Below are 11852 nucleotides of genomic sequence, written 5' to 3'. Positions count from 1 at the left end.
TTAATCGACTTTTCAATTGACCAAACATTTAAAATTTTAAGTTTCAAATAAATTTATATTTTTCTTCGGTTTTGAATTGGTATTGAAAAGGTTCAATTTCATTTGTTTGCAGGTTTGATTGGAAAGTCAAAGGTAATTTGAGCGTTTGTTGGTTAACAAACTGTAACGAATTCGAGAAAAGTTGAAATTCTTGTGATGATACATTTTACTCTCAAGTGATATGTTTCATGTTCTCATTGAGAAAGGTAATTAAAAGTAACCTGAAGATGGTTAATAGACTTTGAGTAAGCCAAGTTAGTTGAACATTGAATGAGCGCTTCGAAAAGGAATGAACAAAGCAAAACTGAAACAAAGATACTTGGTTAAAACGTAAAGAGTAAGAAAAAAGCCGAAAGCGACGAACACCTCAAGGGATGGCTTAAGTGAGGTCAGAGGAGATTTAAGTTGAAACAAAGTGACCGACCAAACTCTTCATCTTGTCCAACTATCCCGATATTACTCTTTTTATTGTTGCTTCTGCTTACCCTTTTGCCTAATAAGCCTAAAGAAGGTCACTAAACAGGTTGTTTTATTTTTACGCTAAGTGCTAACGCTAGCTTCTGACTTGTTTCGCCAATCTTTATATCTTTTTACAGCTTTCAGTAAACTGCTAGAAAAGGTCTGTTAAATTACGAAGCTCAACGTGAAGCTCAAAAAACACAAATTTTTGCATAACCAGCCGAGACCTTTTCATCAAAAATCAGAGTTAACCAGATCAAGGCCGATCTTATTGTAACAAGTAAATCAAAAACCAGAAAGAAACTAAGAAATCAAAATCTGATTCAGAAGAAAAGATCGAAAAAATGATTCGACATGAAATCGAAATCGCAAAGGAAAATTAAAATGGAAGAGGAGATCGAAGGCATAAATAAATGAAAGCATAACATAAGACTTGTAATTAATTCCTAGTATCTGCTTTAGAAGGAACCAAATCTATGAGTTATTTGCAAAATTCATTTTTTCAGTTGCCAAGAAATCAGGAAATTTTGGATGAAGATGAAGATGAAAGCTGAAAATGATGGGAATCTAGAGCCAAGGTTAGAAATTGAAGAAAACTTGGAATTCTTCTGTAATAAAGTAAATTTGCTCTCAATGTTTCATTTTCAATCTCATTTATTAGGTTAGTCTTTTATTGGATTGGTTTTTATTGTTGATTATTTGTGATCATTTCTGTAAATGATTAGTATTTTGTTTCATCTTCTTGATAATTAGCTTTGCAAATCATCATTTAAAGCTCATAAACATTATTTTCAAGTGAATTGCATCGATTAACAAGAAAAGAATCATCAATTCATGTTTCAATCTAGTCGAGTTGATTGAATCAGCTTTCAACCAATTTCAGTGCAACATTGGCGAAGAACCAAGTGAAACTCATTTTAATCTGACAATTCAATATTGATTCAATCTTTATCGATAACTGAACCAACTTTTTTGACAGACAACAGGGAGAGAAGAAACAAAAAAGTTAAACAAAGATTAATGATAAGTCAATTGATGAATGATATAAAATAGAGGAAAAATATTTACCTTGATTTGCTTGAAATTGAAACAATAAAAGAGTGAACTTTCAACTTTTTGTTTCCATTTGAAGCCAATGAAAGAATCCAAATTTGAATGAACAATTGAGGCCAATTGCCAATGATAAATAATAATGTTAATGGGTTAAGGGAAAGGTCAGTTGAGGGTTAAAGTTCAATTGGATTACAATTGATTTTACCCTTTCCTTTTGACTCCAATTTACAGTTAATCCAATAGAGGAGGAAACCTGAATGAAGAAAATGAATGAGAAAAGAAAAGAAGAGAAAATTATCTTTTATCTCATTTTCATCTTCCATTGTTAAACTGTTTCCATATTGTCAATGGTCATCACTTTCACCTACTAAACATGGTTAACCCCTTAATTGAGACCATTGGTCGCTGGTTATAAATCAAACTGATTACTTTTTGTTTCAATGACTTCAATTGCTCTTTACTTTCAAAGTCTGATATCCAAACCTCATCATCATCACCATGTTCATCAAGAGAGAAAAGGTCAATTTGATTGATGATAAAATATGATCAAGAAAATGATTCAAGGTGTTTAAAGGCAATTATCAAGTCAATCTGAGCAAATTGTTCAACAGATTGAGTGAGCAAAATTAATCATTCCATTCATGAAATATTGGTGAATGAATGGTAAAAGTGTAAAATAATGAAACTCTTATTGTATATTAAAGTGATAATTGTACTTGAAGGTCCCCATTGCGATTCAACTAACCAGAAGAAGCAATTGAAATGAAAAGTTCAAGTCAAATTTCATTTTTGTATCATTCCTCTTCAACCATCATTACAACTCAATGGTGTCCAGGAGGGAACAAGAAATTGGTTGAGAAAAAAAAATGTTGATCCAGATAAAACCTTTCCAGTCATTTATCTATCTCAGTTTACACTTGCTTGGCCTTGATATTTTTTTCACTCCCAGTCACTTATTTTGATGATACATTTATAACAAATTTTGCCTTGCAATTTTCAACTCTTCACTTTATCAACTAATATTTTTCCTCTTCCATTCAATCGATTCTAATCATTTAGCCTTTCTCTTTTCATCATCAATTTGAATCATTCATCAGATCACCTAAATATCATCATTATTCACAGAGAACGAAAAAGTCCGAAACTTGACTTTTTTTCCTCTCAACCTCTCAATTGTAGTCATAATTAATGATCAACATTTTTCCACATTTAAGCAAAAAAATGTTTCCATTTTTTTGGCCTTCTTTCACAATTAATTGCTTCATGCTTAATGATTACATTTAATTGTCGACAAATTTTTCTCTGTGTGTGTGTGAAAACAATTAAACAAATCAGTGAAACGTTCAATAGTTAAATGATTAACAAGAGGAAGAATCACATTCAAATGAATGGATTGAATGAATGAGTTAAATGAGTTGAAAGGCAGAGTCTAGAGTTTTGTTTTTACTTTTCACAAGACAAATAGTGCCATTACTTGAAACATTTCAATTAACCCAATGGTCCAATCATTAATCATATTGGACATATAAAGCTTAATTAAAGCTTATTAGCAATGATTAAACAGGTTGGGAGAGAGTGAGATTAACAATAAAAACGGTTAACATGTTGACCCATTCAATGTTATGTATTATTAGTTGTGTGATAGTAGAGTGATAATAAGTGAGCAAAATGATCTCAACTGACCTTAACTCTTGTTAACCTTTTTTTGTTGTTGCTCTTTTTTTCTTGCAGCAACACACATTATTGTTGACCACATTTAACCAACCAACCTTTAACTTGACCACCTCCTTTCCACACCTCCTTTAATATATCACCTAATTTTCAGCTCAGTTTCCTTTGATAGTTAATGGGTAAAACCTTTTTTTCACACTTCTTCATCATCTTGTTTGGAAAATGTTTTTCTTCTTCTTCGTATTCTCATTTTTCAACTCTCACTCCGTCAATAACATAATAACAATAATAATATTATTATTAATAATAATGCTTACCTTTTTCACTCTTTTTTTTGTCTTCCTCTTCTCATTTGGCTGACATTTCGCATGTATATATATACAGAGAGAGTGAAGAGGGAAGCAAAAACCTTTAACCTTTGTGTACCTTTTACCAATTGACCTGGTGATGACAAAGGACAAAGGTATCAGTATATGTACATAGATAGAGGTTTAAGATGAGGTCAAACAATGAAGATGACGAGCGAAAGAAGTAAGGTAAGTTTGAAGAAAGGTTAAGTCTTTTCAAAGTCGAGTTACTGAGACTAACTTGACAATGAATAGACCTTGCTTCGTCCTTAAGCCTTCCTAGTTTCTTGTGATTCACACAATGGTTAAAGAAACTTAAGGCCACTTAGAAGTCAACCTTACAATTCGTATTATTCTCGGTCTTCATCCTTAACTTTCTTTCTTTTTTTCTTCTTCTTCTTCTTTCTCTTCTCTCTGACTTATGTGACTTTTAACGTTTAATATAATATCATTTGTTTGCTATTCCCTTATTAAACATTGGCTTTTTATTGATGCTTGCATTATATTCATTTGTCGTCAACAATCTTTCACTGGAAACAAGAAGAGAAACCAGAAAAGGAAAGAAAGAATCAATTTCTTTGCGAATCAGAAAAAGAAGAAGAAGAAGAAGAAGAAAGGAAAAAGAGGATAAAATGTATTTATAAAAAGGTATGAACCGTGAAAGTGTTTGCAGTGTTTAAAATGATGACGATGATGGTGTTGATAGCCATAATGCAAATTAGATGTGCAAGATGATGACCAAAAGCATCCCAGGAAGTGAATACAGTTGCATTTCCAAAGCTGGTTTTGTGTTGATGTTTTTGCCGTTGTTAAGTCTTGTTATGTATTTTTTTCCTTTCCTTTCGACTTGTTGTACTTTTCTGCTTCAACATTTCCTCGCCATTTTGGTGTGCGTGTGATTTGAAAGACTTGAGTTTACTCAAGTGACTGTGCGGTTAAGAATAAGATGATTATGATGATAATGATGATGACGATGATGATGGTGATGTTGATAGTGATGATGAAAGAGAAGGAGAATAATAAAGATCAACCTTAAAAATAAGGAAACCTGAGAAAGCAAAATCAGGTAACAAAGTATTGACTCTGAGATAAAGAGAGTTGAGTCTCTCTTTTTAGCTTCTCTCTTTTTTTTGTTGACTGACTGTACTTTTCTCAGGTAACCTGTATACTTACTCTTTTTTTTATTTCTCCTTCTTTTTGCTTTTCCTGTTATACACCTTTCTCTCCTTCAAGATTACCCATTGAAATTGTTCAGCCAAAATTGAACAGCTACATGAAGCATTGTATAGGCCTTCCAATCAAACCAAGTATACCTATACAGGCTCAAGTTTATGATGTTAATTTCATCTTATCCATTTGAGTTGCATCTTTCCAGCTTCTTTTTACATGGCATCATAATTAACTTTAATTAGTCTCTTTGATTGGATAAACAAATTGAGATGCATCCAATTAACACTAATGTTGGACCTCTTTTTGGTTTTGTACTTGAATGTAAATCCATTTATACCAAGGCTCTTTTTTCTTGTAAGGTGAACGATTGTCGCTTGATTATCAAATTGAATTACCATACGATTTGTTGCATTAGGAGGATTTAGCTTGTAATAAGCAATTTGTTTTTTTATTGCTTCTTGACAACAGAAAGAAAATGAAGCAAAACGGAAGAGGAAAGATGATAACTTGTTTTCTTCTGTAATCCGAGATTTGTTCCTTTTTGCTCTTCTCCTTCCTTTTTTTCATCTTTTTTTTCTTTATGTATTTTACACTGTTACGTTATTTGTTAATCTATGTGATCCTTTGATCATCATCATCATGGCCATTATCATCTTTAACTTTTACAATAACACCAAACACGAACTATCCATTGATAATCTGTGGTAATGTATTATCATCATTTTTATCATGTTAAAGAAGTTTATCTTTTTGATTATATATATTAGTAGATGATGAAAGTTAATTTGAATGTGAATAACTGATATGTTTCTCTCTTGAGCTTTTACCATCTTCCAATATTATCCCATTATGGTAAATATTCCGCTTTTTAAGGCTTTAATAGTCGGTCTGGGTTAGTCGTCTTTTCTTTTTTTCCTCCTTTTACATCTTGTATCTGTTTAGTCTAATCTTTGTTGTTACCAAAAGTAAATAATTCAATATGTTGTTGTTGAAAGTTAATTGTTACAAGACTATTGTTGCTACTATTAATACATGATGCTCCATGTCATCCCGATGATGGATCATCGGTATCATCACCTTTATCTTTTCATCATCTGTGTCCTCAAACCAAAATCAAGTTTAATCCACGGCGAAAAAAAGAGCCATACGTAATGAAATGTGTATTTAATCACAGCGACAAATTTTTGTTAGCCTTTCCTTCCAATAATCAGAGTTGATAGCTAAACCAAAAAAGAAAGAGAAAGAAGAATATCATTAGACAAGAAAATTTTGCAAAAAATTCAACCGCAAGTTGGTCGATTCAAAAGCAGCAAGTATTAAAGTCTAAATCTCTAGCACACTTGGCTCGTCATTATCACCTTTACACCGCCACTTAAATCTTTCTCTACCAATCTTCCTCTGTAAGAAAGTAAATAATTTTTATAAAAAATGTTTGAATTAACTAGAAATATCAATCTTTTTACTAACCTTACATTTTCAAATCATGTCGGCTTACCATAACGATAAAGTTGATTGATGGATTGAAACTTCATTGGCCAATTAAACGAGTTTTAGTTTGGTGACAATTTTACACCCTACACCATTCAAGAATGTTCAGTTATTTAGAAAGATCAGTAAAAATTGTTCAGTAATTATTCACTGGTTTAATTAGAACGATTAAAATGTTAGATTATAAGCAAAGAATAACGTATTTCTAGATTTACTATTGCCATCTGCTGGTCATTTTTAGTAAGGAATAACTTTATGGAGCTATTACTCCATCTTCTGGTGTTCATTCAAATTTTTTGAAGAGCTTTATGATATTTCTCAATGAAAAACTCTCATATTAATTTGATTGAATAAAATTCATTGTAATTACCTCATCACTGGAAACAGAATTTTCCTTCAGCTTAATAATAACCGATTAAACCTTTTATGTTGACAGTTGCGTTGAAATTGTGAGCGGAAGATATGAGTTGGATCCATTTGAAAAGTTAGATCGAGTACCAGAAAGATACCGGTTTCTATGGTAAAATTGCTAAAAAGACCGGGTTGTTCTTTGGTTTATTTTTGATTGTCAATTAATTTAAAAGTATCGTGTAAACCCTTTTCGGATTCTTGTATCTTTCGAAGCTTACGACTTACCAAAGTAACAATCTCAAAAATGACTGCCGACATTAAACCTAATCATACTATTTATGTCAATAATCTCAATGAAAAGATTAAGAAAGAAGGTAAGAATTTCATAATTTTCAGTCTCATGGTTTTTGGCCATTGTTTTATTTTGTAACCAAGTTCAATTTTTATATTTTTCGTTACAGAACTCAAAAAATCTTTGCATGCTATTTTTTCACAGTTTGGTCAAATTTTAGATATTGTGGCGATAAAAAATCTTAAAATGAGAGGACAAGCTTTCGTGATTTTTAAAGAAACTACCTCTGCAGCTGCTGCTATGCGTTCAATGCAAGGTTTCCCTTTTTATGACAAACCTATGGTAATTTACAATTTTATCATTCTACCTGTTATATTTTTTATCTCAAAACACTATTTAATTGTCTTTATCAATTTACTTTCTCAGAGAATTCAATATGCTAAAAGTGACTCAGATGTTATCGCCAAAATGAAGGGAACTTATGTTGAAAGACCTAAATATGCTAAATCAGATGAACCGAAGCGTCGAAAGAAGGAAAAGAAAAGTGGAACTAGTGTACCTGGTCAAACTGCTGGTGGTATTCCTCATTCCGCTCTTGTTGAACAACCACCCAATAACATTCTATTCATTACAAATCTTCCCGAAGAAACAAATGAAATGATGTTAACTGTTCTTTTCAATCAATTCCCTGGCTTCAAGGAAGTCCGATTAGTTCCTGGACGTCATGATATCGCTTTTGTTGAATTTGAAAACGAATTTCAATCTGGTGCGGCAAAAGATAACTTACAAGGTTTTAAAATTGCTCCAACTAACCCAATTAAGATTACTTTTGCCAAAAAATGATTTATTCTAAATAAAAAGTCCAGTTTTACATTCACACATTCAATTTTTATGGATCTTTTGTTTCCATCAGTTTTTTTCCTTCATAAATCTATCTCTATCTCACAAATGACACAAACATTGAACAAAAAAACAATAAACAAAAAACTTAGACAATTGAGATTTGAAATAAATTGTCGTTCCATATTTAAATCAATAAAATTGAAAGAGTTGAAAAATGTAAACAAAACGTTGAGCAAGTTACTTATCCAATTTGTATAACGATAACGATATTATCTGGATATGTGTTGGATCCTTTAAAGATTCTGTCATTATTGTTGTAATAAACAACTTGTTATGTTATATTCATGTTATGTTACAGTCAATTAAAAAGGTTTTCCAAACTGATTGTGATTAAAAAGCAAATGGGATGAGCTTCTTATTGTAAGTATTTATCTACATCTTAATTGTTCCATTATCTGTTCTCAGGCTCTTATGATTATTATTATTTTATATTACTTTATATTTTACTCTTCCTCTCCACCTTATGTTTTTTTTTCATTTCAACCTTTTCTTTCTTTCTCATTTTCTCTCTCTTTTTTATCTCTTTCTTTTTCAGTTCCTCTCATTCAGTTCTTTTTTTCATCCACTCTTTCTCTATCTCTATCTTCCTCTTTCCCTTTATCTTCCTCTCTTTCTTTCTATCTTCCTCATTCTCTTCACCTTATTCTCTCTTCTTCTCTCCATACTCGCCCACTCTCTCAAACAACTTTTTGCTTTCTTTTTTAATTCCCATTATCGTCAAGATCATTCTCATCTGATTGAACCAAGTTAGTTTCCCTCACTACTCATTGTGCTGTGTTGTGTTGTGTAATTGTGTGTCCTGTGTTCAAATAAAGTAGCAAAATAATTAACAGACAAAAAGAGGAAAGGAATAAGTTATGCCCTTATCCCAACATTTTAATGATTTTAGTGATAAATTTTTAAATTTTCTCATTTTTTCCAGTGGAAGTCGTTCAAATAAAACTTTCAGGCCCAAAAAGACGATACCTGAAGGAACACATCAATATGATTTAATGAAACATGCGGCTGCAACTCTAGGCTCTGGCAATTTAAGATTAGCTGTTATGCTACCGGAAGGAGAAGATCTTAATGAATGGATAGCTGTTAACATAGTTGACTTTTTTAATCAGATCAACATGTTATATGGTACAATAACAGAGTTCTGTACTGAAGAACGTTGTCCCGTTATGTCTGCTGGCCCTAAATATGAATACCATTGGGCTGATGGTCAAACTGTTAAAAAACCGATTAAATGTTCGGCGCCTAAATATATTGATTATTTGATGACCTGGGTCCAAGATCAATTAGACGACGAATCACTTTTTCCCTCTAAAATAGGTAAAGTACACAATCATAGTTAAAATGATATTTACATCAATGTAATTTTTCCAATCAACATTATTAATTTTCTCATTCCTAAGACCACTGTTGATTTCAAAAGCTAACATTACCATGTTTAACAAGTACTTGTTCATATTGATTGCTTGACTATGATGTAAATTATCATCTTTATGTCATATTTTTTTATGTTTATCCAACTAATTTGCTTTTTCTTCCCCACTTCATCCTTTACTAGGTGTGCCGTTTCCTAAAAACTTTCTATCATCGGCTAAGACTATTTTGAAACGCCTGTTCCGTGTTTATGCTCATATATACCATCAGCATTTTGAAGAGGTGTTCAGATTAGGAGAGGAGGCTCATTTAAACACGAGCTTTAAGCATTTCATTTTCTTCGTCCAAGAGTTCAATCTGATAGAAAAAAGAGAATTAGCTCCGTTACAAGAATTAATTGACACTCTTTCAAATAAAGATAATCAACATAAACATCATCATTCAAAATGAACAAATTATATGGACGCTGTATGTATGCTGTCAAAGCTGTATCTTTCGCACCTACAAAAAGTTGAAATTTATAAAAGCCCATTCTGTATCGACTCAAAATTATTAAAACGTTATTATTATAAGAGTGTAAAAAATTGGCATCTTATTCAAATTATTTAAATCATCACAATTCATCTTTCGATGATGATTCAAGCTCTTCTGTTGAAGTTTCCTTTCCTTCAAATATACAAGATGAATCACCTTTCCTTAAAGCTCTATCTATACACAAAAATTTGGTCAAAGATTCATCTTGGTGATTCCAATACCAATCTTCCACATCATCTTCATGTTTTTCCAGCAACAATTCACATTGTGTTTTCAAATTGGTCACTTCAGCAGAGGGTTTATCCCAAAGCTCATACGGAATACCTAAGTCAACTTTTACTCCTTTCTCAACCAGACCATGGAGTGTTTGGAAGGTTTGTGACATCCCTTTAGCAAACCTAGTAGAGTCTTTGCGCTCCTTGTGAATATTGTATTCCAATAATCTTTCACAAATGCCGTCCAATGACTCCACCAATCTCAATTCTGATTGTTGATATTTTTTCCTCTTCTTTTGTTTACTATCAATACTATATCCAACTTCAATGACATCGTGAGATTTTCCAGTTTCTTTTAACCTTTCCTCCAATTCGGTTACAAAATATTTGCAAGCTATTTTTTGGGGAAAAAGATAATAAAAAAAGTTTACTCATACTTTGTTTGACATCCCAGTTCTAGGAAAATTAAGATTATCAGATTGAACTTGCCTTCACATTGACTAGCGTATTTAACGCCATGTTCGTCTTCCAGCTCATTTTCCAACTGAGCAATACAAATTAAGTTGATAAAAATCAAACTAAAAAGGTTAACACTGATAAGGTTTCCAAGCGAAGTCATACTATAACAAAGGTGGAAAAGCTTGAACGTTTACACAAAATAATGAATTACAATTATCAGGATAGCCAAGTCAGATTATTGCAATTTAGTAACGGATACTTCACATGTTTTAATCAAATAAAATAAAGGTATAAATATTATCAGAAATACTCGTAGATTTCAATTTCTTTCATGGATTTAATTTCCAGGAAAACAAAATTCATCTACAAAATGGTAACAGTTATTATCGCCAGGTAGAGCCGTAATCGTTTCTCTTACATTTCTCCTATTTTGCTATTTTACCTGAAAATCAAAATTCAAATTAATGATGGTAAATCAGTTAAACATCAATTATATCATAGAATTTTTATCCATCTTCAATGCTGAAGTTCAGTTAAACTCGAGTTCTACTTACAGCCGTTGCCTGCCATTGTTTGAAGTTCTAATTTCATCAACTTTCTCCTAATCAAACTAATCAAACTAATGACAATTATGACCCAATATTATTAAAACAAGATGTCATCATTATTACTACCTCATCGATGCAATGCAATCACAGTCCTAATTTTAGGTATTTGACAAAAGCATTACCAGTTGACAGACAGAGACTGGAATAAAATCCGAATGGTAAAGCTTGAATCTCAAGTAATGATGTTAAATACACATTTTGAACCATATAAAATAACTAAATAACCGTAAAGCATTTACTTTTGCTGACTTTCAAAAACCTAATATAAACTGCAACTTGTTTGAACCATCTTTATGAATATCTAAAATTATCCCATACAAGAAAATAAAAGAAAATTTGCTTAAAATGTTCAAAATTGAGATGAACAACAGAGCCCTTAACGAGTCTAAACTGTGGAAACGATGATCATTCAGTTACTTTCAGTTCTGTAAAAAGGACACGCAACAATTGTTATTAAACCCGAAAGAAAGTAATAAAAATGAACTGATTCTAATTTAGTTTCTCCTAATTTCATTCCACTTCGACTTTCTTCAAAAAGTCTGTAAAACATGAGATAATTCAATATCATATTTCACTCTAGCCTATGAGCCTGATTGATAAATTATAAAATATATTTCTTTTAACGTGAATAGCATGAATTATTGCAAAAAGGTGAAGTCATTCATTACAATTACAATGATTCACTTTCAATGAAAATGTATTAATAAACACAACAGGTTGAGCTTACAAGGGACCATTTAGCTTCTCCTATTGTGTTATGAAAATTTGAAAGGGAAAATAAGCAATTAAAACACAGTGGCCTCTTAAAAAGACTTCATTTCATTAATTGAACTTTCAAGTTTGTCAATTAAACTACAAAAAGTATGATTGATAATCTTTTTTTGTATCCGGA

General features: G+C 31.6%; 3 protein-coding genes and 1 long non-coding RNA gene across 6 annotated transcripts; 2 read left to right on the top strand and 2 right to left on the bottom strand.

Annotated features, from left to right (window-relative positions):
* Positions 1-1134: 1134 nt before the first annotated feature.
* Positions 1135-6641, bottom strand: LOC107363467 (uncharacterized). The gene is made up of 6 exons (XR_001568907.3): positions 6207-6641; positions 4743-5959; positions 4226-4496; positions 3540-3663; positions 1567-1804; positions 1135-1465 (listed from the first exon to the last, which is right to left on the bottom strand). It is a non-coding gene; the product is annotated as an uncharacterized LOC107363467 (long non-coding RNA).
* Positions 6642-6759: 118 nt separating this feature from the next.
* Positions 6760-7749, top strand: snf (U1 small nuclear ribonucleoprotein A snf). The gene is made up of 3 exons (XM_015930677.3): positions 6760-6952; positions 7040-7212; positions 7297-7749. The coding sequence occupies exons 1-3, from the start codon at positions 6883-6885 to the stop codon at positions 7711-7713; spliced, it is 660 nt and encodes a 219-aa protein (XP_015786163.1). The 5' UTR covers positions 6760-6882; the 3' UTR covers positions 7714-7749.
* Positions 7750-8029: 280 nt separating this feature from the next.
* mats (MOB kinase activator-like 1) lies at positions 8030-9728 on the top strand. Of its 3 annotated transcripts, none has more exons than XM_015930673.3 (3): positions 8030-8133; positions 8696-9090; positions 9329-9728. In XM_015930673.3, exons 1-3 carry the CDS (start codon positions 8120-8122, stop codon positions 9592-9594), a joined length of 675 nt encoding a protein of 224 aa, XP_015786159.1. In that variant the 5' UTR covers positions 8030-8119; the 3' UTR covers positions 9595-9728. The 3 variants fall into 3 exon arrangements, with proteins under 3 accessions (XP_015786159.1, XP_015786160.1, XP_015786158.1); XM_015930674.3 differs by having other exon boundaries at positions 8035-8519; XM_015930672.3 differs by having other exon boundaries at positions 8042-9090.
* LOC107363451 (protein canopy homolog 3) lies at positions 9683-10717 on the bottom strand. The gene is made up of 2 exons (XM_015930678.3): positions 10383-10717; positions 9683-10287 (listed from the first exon to the last, which is right to left on the bottom strand). The coding sequence occupies exons 1-2, from the start codon at positions 10510-10512 to the stop codon at positions 9758-9760; spliced, it is 660 nt and encodes a 219-aa protein (XP_015786164.1). The 5' UTR covers positions 10513-10717; the 3' UTR covers positions 9683-9757.
* Positions 10718-11852: the final 1135 nt, after the last annotated feature.

This window comes from Tetranychus urticae, chromosome 2, assembly GCF_039701765.1.
Source record: "Tetranychus urticae isolate SD_2017Ah chromosome 2, NJAU_TeUrti_SD_1.0, whole genome shotgun sequence".
NCBI lineage: Eukaryota > Metazoa > Arthropoda > Arachnida > Trombidiformes > Tetranychidae > Tetranychus > Tetranychus urticae.
Note: the sequence above shows the minus strand (reverse complement) of the source record. Positions and strands in the feature narration are given on the sequence as shown.